This window comes from Phycodurus eques, chromosome 1, assembly GCF_024500275.1.
Source record: "Phycodurus eques isolate BA_2022a chromosome 1, UOR_Pequ_1.1, whole genome shotgun sequence".
Classification (NCBI taxonomy): domain Eukaryota; kingdom Metazoa; phylum Chordata; class Actinopteri; order Syngnathiformes; family Syngnathidae; genus Phycodurus; species Phycodurus eques.
Genome location: NC_084525.1, coordinates 51002621 through 51021761, shown reverse-complemented (window position 1 = coordinate 51021761; position 19141 = coordinate 51002621). Strand labels below are relative to the sequence as shown.

Here is a 19141-nt window from a genome sequence, read left to right as displayed (position 1 = left end):
TATCAGTAATTATTGATATCACATCAATAAATGTTTAAATGACCTTGAAAGATTGGTTCTGTCAGACATGTGACTCAAACCGGTAGCTCTTCGCACTAATCAGGAGCAAAGAAGTAACTCTCACTTCCCAAAGGGTTGGTGACCCCTGTTCCAAAGGACCCCAGGAACTTCTGGCATAATTCGAACCAACTTTCAATTTAGAACAAATGTATTAAGACATTTCATCCATCCATTTTCTGAGCCGCTTCTCCTCACTAGGGTCGCGGCCAGCACACCCACGACCCTCGTGAGGAGAAGCGAAACAGAGAATGGATGGATGGATGGAAATTTACTGGAACTCATAATTTGTCCAGGCAATGAACCATTTTAGTTCTAACCTAAAATATAATTAAGACTTATTGAAATAGCTGACAACAATAAGTTCCACTTTTTTTTTTTTTAATGCTACTTCTACTAAGTACACTACAAAAGGGCACTTACAGACACCTTTTGAACTCCTTTAAAGCTTTGGCTTGAGATCATTTGATATGTGACCGTATTGCACTTGAGAACACTCCAAGAAACAAAACATAACCCTAACCTGACATGAACAAATCCTATGAGCAAAGGAAAAGGGGAATAAATTAAAGCCACGCATGTCTCTCCCCTTTCAAGTTGCATGTTAATGTTTGACAGACGCATCAAAGTATAACTCGAAGGCTTTTACCAACTTCAAACTATTTAAAAAAAAATGTTTCCAGTGCAAAGATGATAACCAAGCCAGGTTGCGGTTTGAATCCTTCGCCAAATTATCCGGCCAATGGAGCCACAAAACCCCAGCGAATGAATGACTGCCGTGGGCTTGCCTGGGGGGAAAAAATAAAATAAAGACAATGACGATGGTCACTTTCAGTTAAACAGCTATTTGCAATGGAGCCCATCATTATGTTTCTAATTGGGCGGAAACAGCTAAAGTGTGCAACAACAACAAATTATGAGCAGCAACACTAGAATTCTGCTGGTCCTCGCAGTGGAACACGTGTGCGCAAGTCTGTGCATTTGCAAAGACATCCGTGTGATATTTCAAGCCATTAGATATTTTGTTATATGGAGATGTGTTTTAAATAATTAATCTGCTGTACTGGAGCCCTGCTGCGGTTCTCATTCCACTGCAGCAGCGCTCTCTCAGCCAACAGGCAGAAGAGATATGCTCACACAAACAAACGCTAACTCGCTTTGAAATCACTGGTGCAAATGCATTTCATTTACTTGCAAAGATAGAGCCCAGTCAGGGTGCCAACATTTTAAACGAAAAAATTACACACTTTATGTGCGCCTCCATTTGCAAGTTGATAAAAGGAAGGTAGATAACCAATAAATCAAGGCAACGTGGTTCAAAATACTTCATTTAAAAATGTGCAGCCTTTCAGTACAAGAGGCTCTTGTAATCATGTGCAGTTACATGAAGTAGTGGCACATCCAACAGCAAGGCACAACGACTTACCAACCCGTAAATTTGTTTCGGATATGAATTTTACAAATCGTCTGACTGAAAGTGAAGTACATGAAGAGATGAGGCCAGTCGCTGCCCCTGGCGATCCCTACAGCAGTTCCATTGTCGTTTCCCGACAAAAGCGACATGCTGGGCACAAATAATCAGCACTCACGTTTGATTGGAGGGGGGGTGGATTAAACATGACTGAATCCAAATATTCCATGCTAAAAAATGTCGAAAAGATTGCCTCTAACTACAAACAACTCACACTGCACACAAATAATACAGGCAGATTTTAGTGAACTCATAAAAATGCAACGTAAAAGCAACCAATTCTCCCTGAGAAGGCAGTGACTCCACATTTTACCTTTTTTTTTTTTTTTTTTCAAAAATTAAAGCAGAAAGAAATTAACTACTATCATTAATCTTAAAAACTCCATTACTGGATGTCAGTGCTATTAGCAGTGCTATGCTAATGTTGTTCTTCCACAAAACAGCCTTTCATTTCTCTGACTGGTACAAATCATGGAAGCTTGAAACTGATGCATCCCAAAATGCATTTCCTGTTGATGAAGCTATTACGGTGGTGCCTTCAGATCCGAGTGATACGAACACAACTCGACTCACTTCACAGCAAGGAGCACTTTAGCAGTTTGTGAACACTTAAAAAAATAAATAAAAATGCAACTCCCATTTTAAGTTTACGGTCAATCGAAACATAAAACAGAGAATTACACGTGCATTTAAAACAACCACATAACTTTGCCTTCTATTGGCTTACTGCTAACACACAATGCAAAATGCCATAGACCGGCTAACAAATAGCATCTATGTGGCACTGTCATAAAGCTTTAAACAACGGATACAAACACAAATGATCTATCAAAACATGTAGCCAAACATTATAACAATACTCACAAGCATATATTCTTTATCCGCTGCAAAAAAAGCAATTGATATTACTGCAGTTCATTCAGTCACTTACAGTAGCTATTCTTTCTTTGACTTTGTCATGACTGCATTATACTGCCACCAGGTGGCCAGGTCGCACACCATGAGTCACAATGAATTAATTATGATGCACAAACTGCTTATTTTCATTCTAATTAATTACATTACTATGTTTTTTATGAAGTACAATATTACAGAGTGCTATTTTCCCCTAAAAATGGTGTTGGTTTTTTTTGGTGGGTGGTGGAATGGATTAATTTCCTTTAATATGCAGAAAGATGATTTGAGAGCCAATGGTTTTGCGTTACGAGCTTGATCACAGAACGAATTAAAGTCGTATCTCAAGGCACCACTGTATTTGTAAACACTTGCAGAATCTTATATGAGAGAACATTGCACAACTTTTACTGCCAACTTGTGTGCAAGTGATTCATAACGATGTCAAGCGAGGCAAAAATAATGAGAGTAAAAACTATCTTTTATGTGTATAATAAAGAATAAAGACGCATATGTTTATGTGACTACCACTTGATCTTTGTTTTGGACGAAAGCCCTTTCTTTGCTCTTATGACTAGACGACTTGGTAATTAGTAGTCTAGTCGTAATCAGTGTTTCATATTGACAGTTTCGGTGGTCTAATATTGCTCTCTGCCGCCGTCATACAGTATGTGCATTTCCCAGCTCTCGGACTGATAATGGATTATCCAATCTTACAGTTTCTACTCAGGCCTTTCTGTGTGCCGTTTACATTGTTCGTTCTTTACTAATTGAAAACTCTAAATCAGAGGTTTTCAAAGTGTGGGCCAATGAGCTTCCCCTCAGAGAACGTAAGACAGCTGGCGTAGCCACTATTACCTTCTTCCCAATGTACACACACTTTATGTTATACTTTAGCTATTATTATAGTGGTTATTAATGCTGTACATGCCAAAAAGGTTCCAGGATTTTACGATGATAAATGTATTTGAATATGTCTATAATATTAATAAAATATAATGACATCTTCATTTAAAAATATTTTCCCATATTTACTTTAAAGTTCTGAGTTTCTTCTCGAATAGGTTTGTTTTAAAAATGATTCAAAAAACGTGTTGCAAGGCTCATGATAAATTTCACGGCTGAGAATTAAAACACATATCAAAGTAGGTTCTGACATCCAAATAATTCATCAATGTGCATGTCGCTGCTTTTGATCATTACCATCGAAACATCGTTATGTATAAATCTGTGAAATATTTGCCATATTAGCAACTGATTTTCTGGTTTTCTGCTTACCCGCACTGTCCCCTCGCTCACCGTAGGAGCCAAAATCGATCCAGTTTGCCGAAACATAGAGCTGAAATTCGCTCAGAAGGGTTTGTTCTTTATTATTCTTAAGATGTTGCCCTTCCCTCGCAGTCGCCCAGGGTGGATGCATCTCACCCCTCTTGTTTCTCATCCTATAAATGATACTCATTGTACAGGGTGACTGAGAAGTAACTCACAATTTACACTACTTGTAAATCATTTACTGTCATAAAAAAAAAGAATGTGTTCTTCAATGTAGGACTTAATAGATATGATAGGTATGGCATTTGATATGGGCATCATAATTTGCTACCAGTTTCTTGAGTCACCCAGGAATCGCATCAAATTATTTCATCAGGTTGGAGGACAGAACTTCTCATATTTGCCCTTCAAATTCTTTCAAAATCTTTGGTTTGGGAAAATGGGCAGCCAATAACCAACAACAATAGCAAAATGTCGACGGACCCGATCTTCCATAAAAAGGTACCTTTTGGCTTTCATGGTATTGAGAAGAACGAACGGACCCACAAACGGACCCTGTCAGAACGTCATCCCGCACCACGTTGTAACTTAAATTCTCATACATTAACGAACGAAGAACAAAGACAATCTATTTCTGTTGTTTTCAATGCCATGTGTTTGTTTGGAGATTATGCAAGCGCTGATTTCAATGGAACTGTGATGGGGGTGGGGCACAGCCAAACATTCGGATTTGCAAGCATTCTTTCCTCACTAGTATGAATCTTAATGACAAAATATTTGGCATCTGCAGAAAATCATTATCTAGCAGGGAGGAGATTTTGAAGCTGATCCAAACTATAGCATTGTTCAGCCTTGGTGGCAGTGCTGCTGAGTGTCATTATTCTATAATAAGCATCTACTGTATGTCTCTGTTGTCTTGCCACTCCAAGAATTCCCTTCTGGATTTGGCCCTGCTCACGAGGCGTCAGCCTGTCAGTGGCCATTCATCAGCACCTTGAGTGCGACTCCCTCCGAGAGGAGCTGTTCTTTCAGCACCACAGTGGACAAGCAGCACTCATACCGCGGAAAGCAAGCGAACCTTTTCCACCGAGGCCTGAAAAAATGTCCTGCGCCACCAATGCAGAGTTGACTCCGAAGGCCAGAGGCATAACAGCGGCAGAATGCAACCTGTGCGTAAGCAGATAGAGGCAAAACGCGACAAGTGTGTGTCGATTAACACCAAGAGATTAACCGCTCACGCCCTGCTGGTTTGACAAACTTGACAGCAACACCATCGTCTAATTATTTCAATGTGCGAAGCCGCAACAGTTGTGTGAATGGGCACCTCGGACACAGAAACTGTGCTTTCTGTCTGAAAGGGACAGCTGCATAAAAGCTACTGCTATGTCCCAGTTTGGGAAAAACACCACGGGAATACTTGTGAATACTGATAGATTTTTCACTCAGTGATACATAGCCTTATTTTTTAAAATACATACAGTGGAACCTCGATAGAATGGACTAATAGGGCCGGCAGGCTCATCTGATATAGCTGATTCTCCGTTACAAGCACTTTTTTTTTTAACTGTACAGTATAAAACTATAGTTTTATAACTTAACGGCTAGTACACAATGTAAATAAATATATTTTAAAAAGCTTAAATGTTTGAAAGCTTCGCATTTTATCCACACTAACCACACCGGTCTCCTTGGTCATGATGGCATCTTTGACGTACAGTACTCATCATAGGCGAGTCACTTTCATGAGCCGCGAGGAATTAGTGTGCTTCCTAGTTCCAAAGCCATTACCAAAGGCGAATGGCTTGACAATTTTTTTTATTTTTTTATTTTACTCTTCCAAAAACAGCATGTTCCAGACTACCGAGACTTGTGTTTTGTATTTCTCAGAGTTAACACTGCCATCTGCATCTTTTTGCACAATTGTTTTTTGTCAATGTCTTTATGTCTCCAAAGTGTTCTGTAAATTGACTGTCTGTTGTACTAGAGCGGCTCCAACTACCGGAGACAAATTCCTTGTGTGTTTTGGACATACTTGTCAAATAAAGATGATTCTGATTCTGATAATGCCTCTCTCTCTCTCTCTCTCTCTCTCTCTCTCTCTCTCCGCTGCGCTCTACGGCACAATACGCAATAAATTACATGGCCACCATGTCAATGCCCCACATTCACCATGGCCGCCACGTAGGCACGGGGGACACATCTTTTGGAATTGGATCGAGTCATATTGTATATCTGTGACCCAGAAAATATCAGTCCCATTGTCTGCCTGCATTGCGCCACATCACCAGTAAACAACCCGGCCAATTCTGGAGCTAACAGACTTTGATAACACCAGTTTAAGTGACAAATGGAAACTATTTTTGGACACGTTCAGTCCCGACGGTCCATTGTATCCGATATCTGTTATATCGGGGTCCATTTTATCGAGGTTCCACTGTACATCACATCGCAAAACAACTTTGTATCCTTAGTTGGGCACTTATGTTGAGCAGCTAGCCGTTAGCAACTTGTCACCTGTTAACTTCCATCACAGCGTATGGCAATCCAGACCTTTCTCTGCATCATCTTGAGAGGTTTAGCATCCTGTTTTCTCCAGTGTCAACCCCACAAGGAGCCTCGCCTGCCTGTCAGACCTCAACTGGAATCTTCCATCATGCTGCTTTTGGTGCTCCTAACATACTCAATTACCATGAATTATTGTCCCCAGGTCCCTTGAAAGGCGCTATATACACTGTTAGACATTTCATAAGGTTTTGACAGTACCTTACTGGCAACAGAGTGGCCAGTAAATTACTGTAAACTTGATCACAGTACTTAGTGACAACAGTTTCAAATCACTGTTTCTATTGATTGTGGTGCAGATGAGTTACACAAATTAAACAGGAGTTCTTTTGGCTTGCAGAAGAAGTAGGCAACGCTTATCTTAGCTTCACTTAGCATGCAGCAGAAATGGCCGGGATGTCACTCTATTGCACACAACCCACAGTGTTGTTGGCAAATAAAGATGATTCTGACATTCAACGAACTACGGGTAACATCCACACACATGATCAATGTTACGTTAATCCTTATTGTTCATTACGGAAAAAGTTCAACATTTTATAGCGCCATGCATGCTTGGAACACTTCATGATTCTGCTAAAAAAAAAAAAAAAGGAACTCTGTGTTACGTCAACCAAAATCCCATGATACAGTGGAAACTATAGTTATTTACTGTAAAATCACTTAAACGTATTTTACTGTCAGGTGTGTGGTAAATAACTGTAGAATTTACAGTAATGTCTCACAGTGTATTTATAAATCTAGTAGTAATATATGTAGTGGTAGTGTCTATATGTTAAACTTTTAAAATACCTAAAGGGAAAAAAAAAAAAAAAAGATATTTCATGAGCCCAAACATGCACGCCCAAAAACTCACAAAAATGTGCATGTGCATGTTTCCTGGTCCCTAAAAGAGAATTTTCTTTGTGACTTATTTGACCAATAGAAATAACATGTGGTGGACAGCTCTGTCACGACAGGAAGCACGAATAAATTCCAAGAACCCATGTACAAAATGGAACAGGAAGTCAGACCATTTGTTGACTTTATTTTCAATCTGGGAGCAATCAGTTTTTCGTAATGCTCCAATAGTTGTGTTTAATTCTAATTTTAGAATATGCTGCGTGCCAATACATCGAGCTGTGGAAAGCAAATAGACAACGAGTCTCACTTCGGACACTCCTGGTGTAAATTGAACAAGAAGCAACACAATTTTCCGATTAAAAACACCTACAAATGAGAAAATAAATCCAACCGAACATCAAGACAGATGATTTTTTTTTAACACGTCTCTCCCACACTTTGATGCTTCAAACCAGTGATTCCCAACTACTTTGCCACAGCTATTTGTGTCATGAGATAACATCAGGCGTGCCGTGGGAAATGATCAATTTTCATCCATTTTCTATACCATTTGTCCTCTTTGGGGTCAAGGGTGACAAGGCGGGAGGGTAGGATTACACCCTGTAATGGGTGCCAGCCAAATGCAGGGCACATATAAACAACCATTAACACACACATTCATACCTATTGGCAATTTCAAGTCTTTACTGAACCTAACGTGCATGCTTTTGGAATGTGGGAGGAAGCCGGAGTATCAGAGGAAATAGAACACGGAGAAAAACTCCACGCAGGAAAGCCGGAGCCTGGATTTCGAACCCCCGACCTCAGAACTGTGAGGCAAATGTGCTAACTGTTCACCGTGTTGCAGAAAACCATCAGATTTCACTTAATCGGTTCGAAAATAATGTATCTTTGTCCGTTTATCTATGTCAGAGGCGTACAGTGACCTACAGAACAATGAAATTCCCATTTCACTTGATGGAACAAGGTTCAATTAAACTCTGATCCATCGTTATCATCATATGTAGAGACAGCACCACAGGGCAGGCAACCCTGAGCTGAAGGGGGCCCCGAGAGATGGCTAACATTGGCCCATATCAGTGACGAAACAATGTTGCCGCTGTAGACACTGCAACCACAACTGCTGGCAGGTAAGGGGACACGAGAAATGGTCCGACACAACTGGAAACCTACATGAAGGCTGCGATGACGTCTGGATTCAGGAATATCCCAAATGGAACCCCCGCCCACCCTCCACTTGTTAGCAGGCTTAGTGGTGTTTTTTTATGGTTCTGAAAATGATACACTTTTTTTTTTTTGGTTTTGTTATAGTGCCTTGAAAAAGTATTCATTCAGATGGAACTTTAGCACATTTTGCCACCATACAACTAGAAACCGAAATGTTTTGATTGCCATTTTATGTGATTAACCAACACAAAGTAGCAAAACATTTTCAAAGCGGACTGGAAATTATATCGTTTAGACTTCCAATGCCTTTCTTTCAACAATGTTTTTGTCATGCCACTCTTCCATATTCTTGAGATGTTTAAAGATTGGTATATTTTTTTACAACCTAATCCTGCTTTAAATTTCCCCACAATTTTATCTTACTCTCTTAAAGGTCCCCTGCATCCATTTATTTATATATATTTTTCATGGTCGATGTCCTTTTACCGGATTTGCAAGATAATTTGTGTTGAAAATGCCCAGGATGCCCTTTCGCAAGATATTCTCGTTTATCTTTTAAACTTGGCAGCAGTGACACGCGGTTTTCTCATGAATATTTGACATGTAAATAAACTTTGCTCTGATTGGATCACTGTTATTCTTAATTTAAATACGGGAAACGGCATCGCTCTGAATGGTCCTTTGCGATATCACGACGTCTTGTGGTGGCGAAGCGTTCGTAGCTGTGTTATGTGTGGATCCTTCTGTGTGGGGTCTTACGATCGTTGTGAAGCAGAATTCAGCAAGCATTGGCTTGTTGGACCTAGATATTTGTATTTTGTATTCATTTTATTATTATTTTTTAAATATATAAATAAACAGAGATCCTCATGGTCCTTCTAACCCTGGGGCCACCAGGGGGTCAAGAAACGCCCCTGATCATACAGACTACATGTTTTTGTTGGATTATTCCGATGTAAAATGCGTGCCTTGTCTCAGTCGAGGTTGAGAAATGCTGTTTTCAAGCAAAAGTAATGTCCACTTGCCTGGAAGAGGCGTAGGATGTTGGCAACCATGATCGACACCGAACTCGCCGAGGCTCCGATGACCCCCACCACTTTTTCAGGCTTGACAAAGACCGGCGGCTCCCCGTTGGTGCACCTCACATCCGAGGTGTCCTTGGTGATAAGGGCCTGGACGAAAGTTAGAGACTGCTCCAGCGCGTAGGTATCCCTGGAACAAGTGTCCAGCACCCGGGCGCCCAGGGTGATGTTGGGCAAGAGTTGATCGTCCTGGTTGATTTGGTCCAGCGCGTACATCATGGCTTCGAGCCGCTGGATGCCGTTCTCCTTCTTCAGGTCCCCGCAAGGCGCGCCGTCCGCCCCCCTGGCGTGGACGGGGAAAAGTCCGCCGAGGGTCAAGTGGCCCTCGGTTCGGATCGAATGCGGCGCGTAGGTCTCCTGAGCCAGCGCCAGATCTAGCGCAGTCCGCATGAGGAAAAACAATCTCCACGCGGAGCACGAGAGAACGGGACGAGCCATGTTCAACTTAAAACTAAAAAAAAAAAAAAAAAAAAAAAATTTTAATAATAATAATAAAAAAAAGAGAGAGAGAGAGAGAGATTATTAACACCCCACACCGAGAAGTTTTTTTTTTTAATTTTTTTAGTCAACACGAAGCCATCGTCGCTCGTCACCGCGGAGGAGATTCAACAAGCTGGGCTAGACTGCAAGCAAGACGCGGACCGTGAAGGAGGCTCGCTGCGCCCATCGCAGCCTCGCCGCCGCCAGCTTGTTGAATGATGAAGATCGTCGATCGCCGCAGAAAAAAATAATAAATAAATACAATCCCCCAAATCCTAATCAAAACAAGTCAACGCGCGCAATGGAGAGCAGATCCGGCAGAAGTAGGGGACATTCTTCTTGTGGAGCAACTCCACGGAGGTGCATCATATCCTTCCCAGTGGCTCGAGACCGCGGAGGGAAGGAGCGAGGGGCGGGGGTGGGGAAAAAAAAGGCAAGAATGAAAAGACCAGTGCGAGAAAAGAAAAATGCAGCTAATTAAAGCTTTCCTTTGTCGTTGCAATCGGTCGCGAATGAGTCACAGACAGGCATGCACACTTTGCAGCCCCCCTTTTTTCTCCCCCCCCAAACCACCACCACCACCCTCTCCACGGAGGACGTCACTGGGCTGGCTGCGAGCAATTCAAAAGGCGACTATAGCCTGTCACTTCACGTTTTTTTAGGAAGTAAGCAAACAAGACGATGAACTGAATAATTGCACATCTCGACATGCAACTTCCCCGCCCCTCTTTTTATTGCAAGCGAACGCACGCAAGCGCCCAAAGTCATTTTGATGCTGGCACCGAACGCAGACGTGCGGGTTTCGTGAAAGGGGTTGCCTCTCCTCCAATACTTTTGTATTCGTTTTTGGTATACCTTTAAAAGGGAATGGAGGGGGCTGGGTCGGAGGGGGCGGGGGGCGTTTGGAGGGGGTCCAGATTGGTCTCCCAGGCAACGCATTTTTCACAAGACATCCCTGATTCATCATCCACACACACACAAACGCAGATGAAGGAATTAACCACACCTTTAGGAGCAAGAAGTCCTCACAAAACACCATCCTTCCTCACAAAAAAAAAAAAAACTGCACAGATGGTGCTTTTAAAAACCTGACTGATTTCCCAGCAATTTCATGTGCATGCATTAGTCAGGGAGTTTCTTGGCAAAAGCGTTGAATTCTAAAAAAGTAACCATGTGTTATTCAAAGTAGGCAGCAAATCCAATATCTTTATTGGGAGGTTCTAGTAAAGCAGTGTTTCCCAACCTTTATTGAGCCAAGAAACCAATTTTACATTACAAACAACTCATAGCAGCAAATAAAAATGTCCCAAATAGTAAAAATGACGATTAATGATGATCTCATCTCATCTTACTCGCAAATGTGTGAAATCTGGCCATGTTTCAGTGAACACAAAGCTGATGTATACTTACACAAAACCATAAATTATTCTGCTGTATGAATGTCAACGTTTGTGTTGTACCTTCTGCCAGCTAATGGAAGAGCACTTTATTGTTCTGGCTGTATATGTCACCAGCATTGATAGATGAACAAAGATACACTTGGAATTTATATATAATACATGTCAGACAAATTAAGTGGAATTGAATTATTTCTTCCTAAAATACCTGTACACTGGCGTAAAAAAAGTCCATGTTGTACATGATTAAAATGTGTTAAAATAACATATATTATTTGATATTTTTGAGGAAAAGGGGGAAATTATGTCAATTCACCACATTTGAGTCACGTGCAACCAAAAATTAAGTACTTTTTTTTTTAGTTTGCTAAAGAGCCACATTGTACCAACCTACAAAGGAATCCTCCACAGTTTTTACAAATAGTGCCAAAAACATTTCAAATTGATCCAAATTAGAACAAATAAATCAAATTTAGTGAAGTCGTCATCCAAAACGGGCTTCAGAAGTGCTGGGGACAGCCAAGAAGTTGTCTCCATGCATTTTGGGCCCATGTCGGAAGCTGCAGTTACTCGACTTTTTCACTAAAATAAATAAATAAATAAAACATGCTGCCAAGTCTTCCATATCGAACAAGTGAAGCAAAACAGGACAAACATGATGTTCCTTTGAACTGCTTTACAATACAGACACGTCTTACTGCGCTTGCCAACGATGCACTGTTGACTATAATTGTGCAGTCCATTTGCTGAATTTATTTTTTTTTGTTCAAATGATTGACGCTACAGAGGAACCTCAGAGGCTGAACGCAATCCTTTTCAGGAAGCTGGTCGGATTCAGAAGACATTTTTCCCATAGGGGGGAAAAAAAAGGAAAATGTATAACAATCAGGGCAATGATTATCTTTTTGTAACTGTCAAACAAGCAAAAAACCAATTTTGTTAATAGTGATATTTAAAAACAATACACTGTGAAGTCCCACTTAAGCTTTACAGTGACTCACTTTCTGATGTACAGTACATCCTGTTGGTCTTATTAAAATCAGAGTCAACTTAGCGGCTTCCTCCCGCATTACAAAAAAATGCATGTTAGGTTAATTGAAGAAAAAAATAGTTTCAAGGCTCATAATTTACATTTGGAATAAATGTTGTGGAAAACCACCAAAGAAAAATATCACAGAAAGGATATAGTGAGATGAGGATGTCATTGATGGATTGAACTTCGAGTACCGTATTTTCACGACCATAGGGCGCACTTAAAAGTCTTAAATTTTCTCCAAAATGGACGGGGCGCCTTATAATGCGGCGCACCTTATGTGTGCACCGAGTTCCAAAATCTGTAAATGTTGTTGTGTGATGAGCGCTCCGCTTGACTGATTGGGAGCAGTTCCTGTCAACACGCTGCTTATATAGAGGAAAGGCGGCCGTGACTGAGTACAGCATGCGGACGTAAAGGGGGAAGGGTGCGCGTGAAGGAGGCCGCTAAAGGATACGCCCCCAGTAGGTATATAGTGCCAGGGTGGGCATTGTGCAAAACATCGGTTTGGCTAAGGACCCCCAAAAATGGCACGTACAAAGAGACACGCTTACGAAGCACAGTTTAAAGTGTCAGCTGTCAGTTACGCGGCGGAAAATGGGAATAAAGCAGCCGCAAGAGAATTCAAGATAAACAAATCCATGGTTCGCAAGTGGAGGAAGCAGGAAAACGAGCTTCGCCAAGTCAAGAAGACGAAGCTGAGTTTCCGCGGAAACAAGGCGAGGTGGCCCGAGTTGGAAGACCAACTCGAGCAATGGATTAATGAGCAAAGAACAGCCGGGAGAAGCGTCTCTACAGTCACCATTCGATTGAGGGCAACAACACAATCGAACAAAAAAAAATATTAGAATCCGCTCCTGCTTCAGTAAAAAGATTGCCGACAAACACATCCAGCCCAACAACATCACCAACATGGACGAGGTGCCGCTCACTTTCGACATCCCGGTGAACACACTGTAGAGAAGAAGGGGACCACCACGGTAGCGATACGCACAACGGGGCACAAGAAGTCGGCTTTTACTGTTGTGCTTGGTTGCGATGGTAATGGACAGAAACTGCCACCTACGGTGATTTTTAAGAGGAAGACGCTGGCGAAAGAAACGTTTCCAGCCGAAGTCATTGTTAAGGCCAATCAAAAGGGCTGGATGGACGAGGAGAAAATAAGAGAGTGGCTGAGTGAGGTGTACGTAAAGAGACCGGATGTTTTTTTCCACGCGTCACCGTCCCTGTTGATCTGTGACTCCATCCGGGCCCATTTCACAACCGCTGTGGAAAAACCAAGTGCAACTAAGACTCGAGTTAGCGAGCGAGTTACGCCACCATATGTGAATGGATTGTGGATGCTTGGGCTAAGGACTTTGACTGTTGTCCGAGCTTTTGCGAAAGCCGGCATCGTTGCTGAACAGCCCCCCGGCAACGAGACTGACTCTGACAATGACGAGAGGGAACCTGGCGTGTTTGTTGGAGAACTTGCCCAGCTGTTCATTTCGGATACAGAAGATGAGGACTTTGATGGATTTGTGGATGAGGATTGATAAAAAAAATAACGTGAGTACATTGTTAAATACTTCAATAAAGTACAACCAAACTCAGTTTTGCTCCTGCTGCCTTTTTGAAATCATTGTTTTAGCGTGCATGCATGCTACCGTATGTTTTAAGATAGCATGTTTTACCATGCCTGTGCCCAATAATACAGTGCGCCTTATGTATGTGTTAAATACATAAAGAGACACCGTAACTGAGACTGCGCCTTTTAATACGGTGCACCCTATGGTCGTGAAAATACGGTAGCATGCATGCATGCTAAAACGAATGCAAGCTAACAGGCAGCGGGAGCAAAACTGAGTTCGGTTGTACTTTATTGAAGTATTTAACAATGTACTCACGCTATTTTTTGATCAATCCTCATCCACAAATCCATCAAAGTCCTCCTGTTCTGTATCCGAAATGATACTCTCAATCAAACACGCCAGGTTCGAGTCAGTCTTGTTGCCGTGCGGCTCCTCAGGAATGATGCCGACTTTTACGAAAGCTCGAACAGCAGCGCAAGCAGACATGTTAGTCCAAGCATCCACAATCCATTCACAAATTGTAGCGTAACTCGCCCGGCGCTGCCTCCTAGTCTGAGTAAAACTGTGTTTGCCATCTGTCATCCATCGCTCCCACGCCGCTCGCAACTTCACTTTGAACGCCCTGTTTACACCGCTGTCCAGAGTTCATTAATCCATTGCTCGAGTTGGTCTTCCAACTTGGGCCACCTCGTCTTGTTTCCACGTTTTGTTTTTCTTTTTTTTCCGCAGAAACTCAGCTTCGTCTTCTTGACTTGGCGAAGCTCGTTTTCCTGCTTCCTCCACTTGCGAACCATGGATTCTTTGATCTTGAATTCTCTCGCAGCTGCTCGATTCCCATGTTCCTCCGCGTAACTGATAGCTTGCAGTTTAAACTGTGCTTTCTAAGCGTGTTTCTTTGTAGGTGCAGTTTTCGACTGCGGTCAAGCCAGCCTCCACTCGTAAAGTAGCAGTCAAGCCAGGCGCCCCTAATTTTGTTCATACTAGGCATTACGGTAATAGGTCGCCAACTCGCGGCAAAAGCCACCTTCAAAATAAAAGCTTCCCAATAATACGGACGTCAGTGCTCTTTGGTTAAGGAATGCAACCAGCGAAGTTAATTTGAATCTTGAGATACATTAAAAAAATTTAGTTTATTTGATATCTTGGGAAAAATAAATGGTAAATGGACTGCACTTATATAGCACTTTATCTACATCATCACAGTGCCCAAAGCACTTTACAAAGCCTCACATTCACACACAAATTCATAAACCAATGAGCGACTGCTGCCATGTGAGGCGCTGCCAGGCCCACTGGGAGCAAATCAGGGTTCAGTGTCTTGCCCAAGGACACTTCGACATGCGGACAGTCGTAGCAGGGATTCAAACCTGTTCTACCTACTGAGCCAAAGCCACCCCAACATAAACCCATTGGTATCGCAAGACAAGTCCAGATCTGTGCGACAGACCACCAAGGACTCCACTAAAAGAGGCTCGAGGAAGAGCTGATATTGTATTTCAAAATAAAAGTCTCTGAAAACTAATAAACTACATTTTTAAATGCATCTCAAGATTCAAATTAACCTTGCTGGTTGCATTCCTTAACCAAAGAGCATTGACGTCCGTATTATTGGGAAGCTTTTATTTTGAAGGTGGCTTTCGCCGCGAGTTGGCGACTTATTAACGTAATGCCTAATATGAACAAAATTATGGGCGGCTGGCTTCATTGCTATTGACCGGCGCTATATACCTACTGAGGGCGTGACTTTAGCGTCCTCCTTCATGCGCACCCTTCCCCCTTTACGTCCGCATGCTGTCCTCAGCCACGTCCGCTTTTCCTCTGTATAAGCAGCATGTCGGCAGGAAATGCTCCCAGTCAGTCAAGCGGAACGCTCATCACACAACAACATTTATAGATTTTGGAACTCGGTGCACACATAAGGCGCGCCGCATTATAAGGCGCCCCGTCAATTTTGGAGATTTACGACTTTTCAGTGCGTCTTATGGTCGTGAAAATACGGTATATTGTACTGGGCAGACAGGAAAGAGAGTTACATTTCTGCTTCTATGATGATCATCACATATTTCCTCTTTGTTATCAATGGTACCACTCTGCGGTGGCATTGTGGTGGCAAGTATCGCAAAAGAAACAGAAAAAGCAAAATACGCCACGCACAAAGACAACTCGAACTGGACAAGTTAAGTTCCAACTGATATTGTTTAATGAAATATCAACTTTGCTTTCACAATGTTTGATTGTAATGATAGGACAATACATTACAACGTCGTCACACTGCAGTTCTTTGCTATCAATGCGATTCATGGTCTCCATTACAAATATTTTGATGCCAATTGCTTCGAGGACAAGCAACATGGCAGCTCTCAATGTCTTTAAAGGGATCATTCTGTGTAACTGTCTTTCGTTTCAGTTCTTCAATGACATTTTCAGGAAACAGAAAAAAATCCCCCCCCCAAAAAAAAACAAGATTTATGGTTTGTTTTTTTAATGTGCAATAATGACGAGGCACCATTCATACGATAGACAATCTCCAAGGCTGCAGTTGCTGAATAAACACACAGGAAACATTTAAGGGATTATGGGATAAATCAATCGCTTGATCAGTCTGGTTGTGAGTTGCTTTAATGCTTAAACAAAAAACAAAAAAAAGGATGACATTGGACCCCATTTTAAAAACATGTTGGTCCCATTCATTTTTGTTCAATTAAAAGATTAGAAAAGGCAATGTAGCACTAATTGAAACATGCATGTCCTATTGACATTACAAGCTTGGATGGACACATTTCTAATTAATTAAGTTGAATAGAGACTAATTCAATCTTAATCCTGTCATGCAGAGTATTTATCTCCATTAGTTTCTCTTAAAAGAGGCAAATCATGCAAGTAAGCTAACGCCGAGCCTGCTAATGTGGATCGGGGTGCACATTGTGCACACCGAGCCAGGATTCATGACGTGCACACGCAGGGAGAAAGTGTGGGAAGGAGAGTCGTGAGAGGCGAAGGAGGCAGATGGCCGCCTCTAATGTGAGCACACTGACACAGGCAGGCGAGGGAAAAGCAGCGAGCTTCTCCACAAATGACAGCCAGAGAAACTGGTGTCAGGACGCAAGGAACTCATATCACTGCTCGGACTCTGCGTTTTAGGAGCCTGACTCCCACTTCCACTGTCAACTGAAAGGTTACTTTTGAAAAATGGGGATCTCGCCATGATTTAATGCACTGACTAACGTCAGGAAGATGGGGCTTTTCCCCAGGGCGGCTTCTGTGATTTAGAGCAAGATTACACCTTGGATTTAATCGTCTGTCTTTCTCTTTCCTCACTCTTACCTAGACACCCAAGTCCGCAAAACATGCACCCACTCAAACAAATTCTATTTCAGTTCCTTCATGTCATGAATTACCAAGGAAACGCAGGCAGGTGGGGAGAGGATGTATTCTTTATATCCAATATAGACAAGAAAACAAAAATGTGGTGGTTTCCATATGCCACAGGTGCACAACAATTCAATATATCCACCGCTAGGAAGACGGTGGTTTCCGATGAGAGGTCGGGGTTTTTGTTTCTAACATTCAATAACATGTCTGCTCAATACAGCCTTCTTCAAGTCAATTACAGAGTTGGGACAGAGTAAACAACAGACAAAGGAACAATACAAAGTCAACCTTCAGGAAAAGCAGCAATACGCTTTCCTTTTAGGGCTGACGTTGGCCACAATGGAGTCTGTCTGTCAAATTAATTAACCTGGAAACCCGTTTAATTCCCAGACTCAAACGAAAGGGCCATCGAATCCACAGGCACAAAATAACTCCACAGCAGAAGGTAATTGCATGTCGAGTTGATTTGTTCGAAAGCATACCGAGCGCCGACATGTTTGGAGTCACGCATATTCTGCGTGGTGTGAAGTGAGGTGTTAATGTTAGATCAATGCAGGGGCAATGTTACATTTGCAACGTGAAGGTCAGCACGTTGCACAACTCCTGCGTCTCATTGCGCACCATCTGCTCTGGAACAATAAAATAAATCAGGCTATGTTTTTATTCATCACTGTCAGCAGATTTAGTGGCTATGTGGAAGGTGAAAAAAACAAAGGTAGAAAACAAGAGTCATTTTAATACCCTCGTGGAATGCTTTCCTCCCGTGTTGCTCATTTCAAAGACAAAGTAGGTCCACAGCAGAAAGGACTCTCCATGCTCTTAATTATGACCTTAATCCATCTGTCATACCTGCTCCACTCTAATTAGGTCTCTGTATAAACAATGCTGTCAGCTCATTATCCATCGACATACAGAAATAACGGAAAGACATGCAGACTAAAAACGCACAAGTTACCAGTGACTTACAGAAAATACACCAGGGCTTTCTTCTCATGGGTTACATCACGTCGGGCCATTCAGTAGCGCGGGGCACACAGAGACATTGAACCAAAAAAATATTGTATTGATCATCACAGTCTGAAAGAATTTATATTTTGAAAATAAGGTGTCAAAACATTTCAGTTACATGATATGGACAAAATGTAAGCACACAAGGTGTCAAAAACAAATTTTTGCAGGCCAAATAATGAGAGCGAAAATGTTCCAAGAACAGAGAATTAAAGAGACCTTTTTTTGTTACTTTTTTTCCCCCACCCAATTTTATTTTTTCCTAAGAAAACAGTAAGTACAAATGACAGAGAACCCTCAAAACAAGTTTTGTTTTTATGAAAAACCTTAATGTAAACCCTAATTCCCTCCTGGAATTAAAGCTAAAAACTTAATCAGCTCCAAGATATATGAAGTGCAAACTTAAAATTATTGTCAAGCTTTGTTTTAAAAGAGAAAGCATGCGACTTGTATCCCTGAATATCTGAACAAAATAAACATGATATTTTGGTTGAGGGGTCGGGTTTTAACTCGTGTATGACTGCATCAGAATCAGAATCAGAATCATCTTTATTTGCCAAGTATGTCCAAAACACACAAGGAATTTGTCTCCGGTAGTTGGAGCCACTCTAGTACAACAGAGATAAATACATTTGACTTTGGAGACATAAAGACATTGACAAAAAACAGTTGTGCAAAAAGATGCAGAGTCCTCTCGCACTTAGAGCAGTTCGAATGACTAATCTAGTTCGGTGCAATGACCATTGTGCAAAGGGCGCTGAGACTTCAAGGAGTGTATGCGGTTTAAAGTGACGAGTAGTGCGATCATCTGGGACAATGTTGGTTGTGCAAATGTTACAGATACTCCTCAATCAGTGTGCAAATGGAGCAGATGCTACTCTGGCATGAGTGGCCAGTATATGCAAATAGTGCAGCATGGCGAGACAACTACA

The 19141-nt window shown here is 41.8% G+C and overlaps 1 protein-coding gene across 1 annotated transcript in view; it reads right to left on the bottom strand.

Annotated features, from left to right (window-relative positions):
* grm7 (glutamate metabotropic receptor 7) overlaps positions 1 to 9787 on the bottom strand; it is a 116271-nt gene extending 106484 nt beyond the window's left edge. The window contains exon 1 of the mRNA XM_061698372.1: positions 9292 to 9787. Coding sequence (XP_061554356.1) covers positions 9292 to 9786 — 495 coding nt within the window. The 5' untranslated portion in view covers position 9787. The remainder of the gene's footprint in view (positions 1 to 9291) is intronic.
* Between the last annotated feature and the right edge of the window lie 9354 nt (positions 9788 to 19141).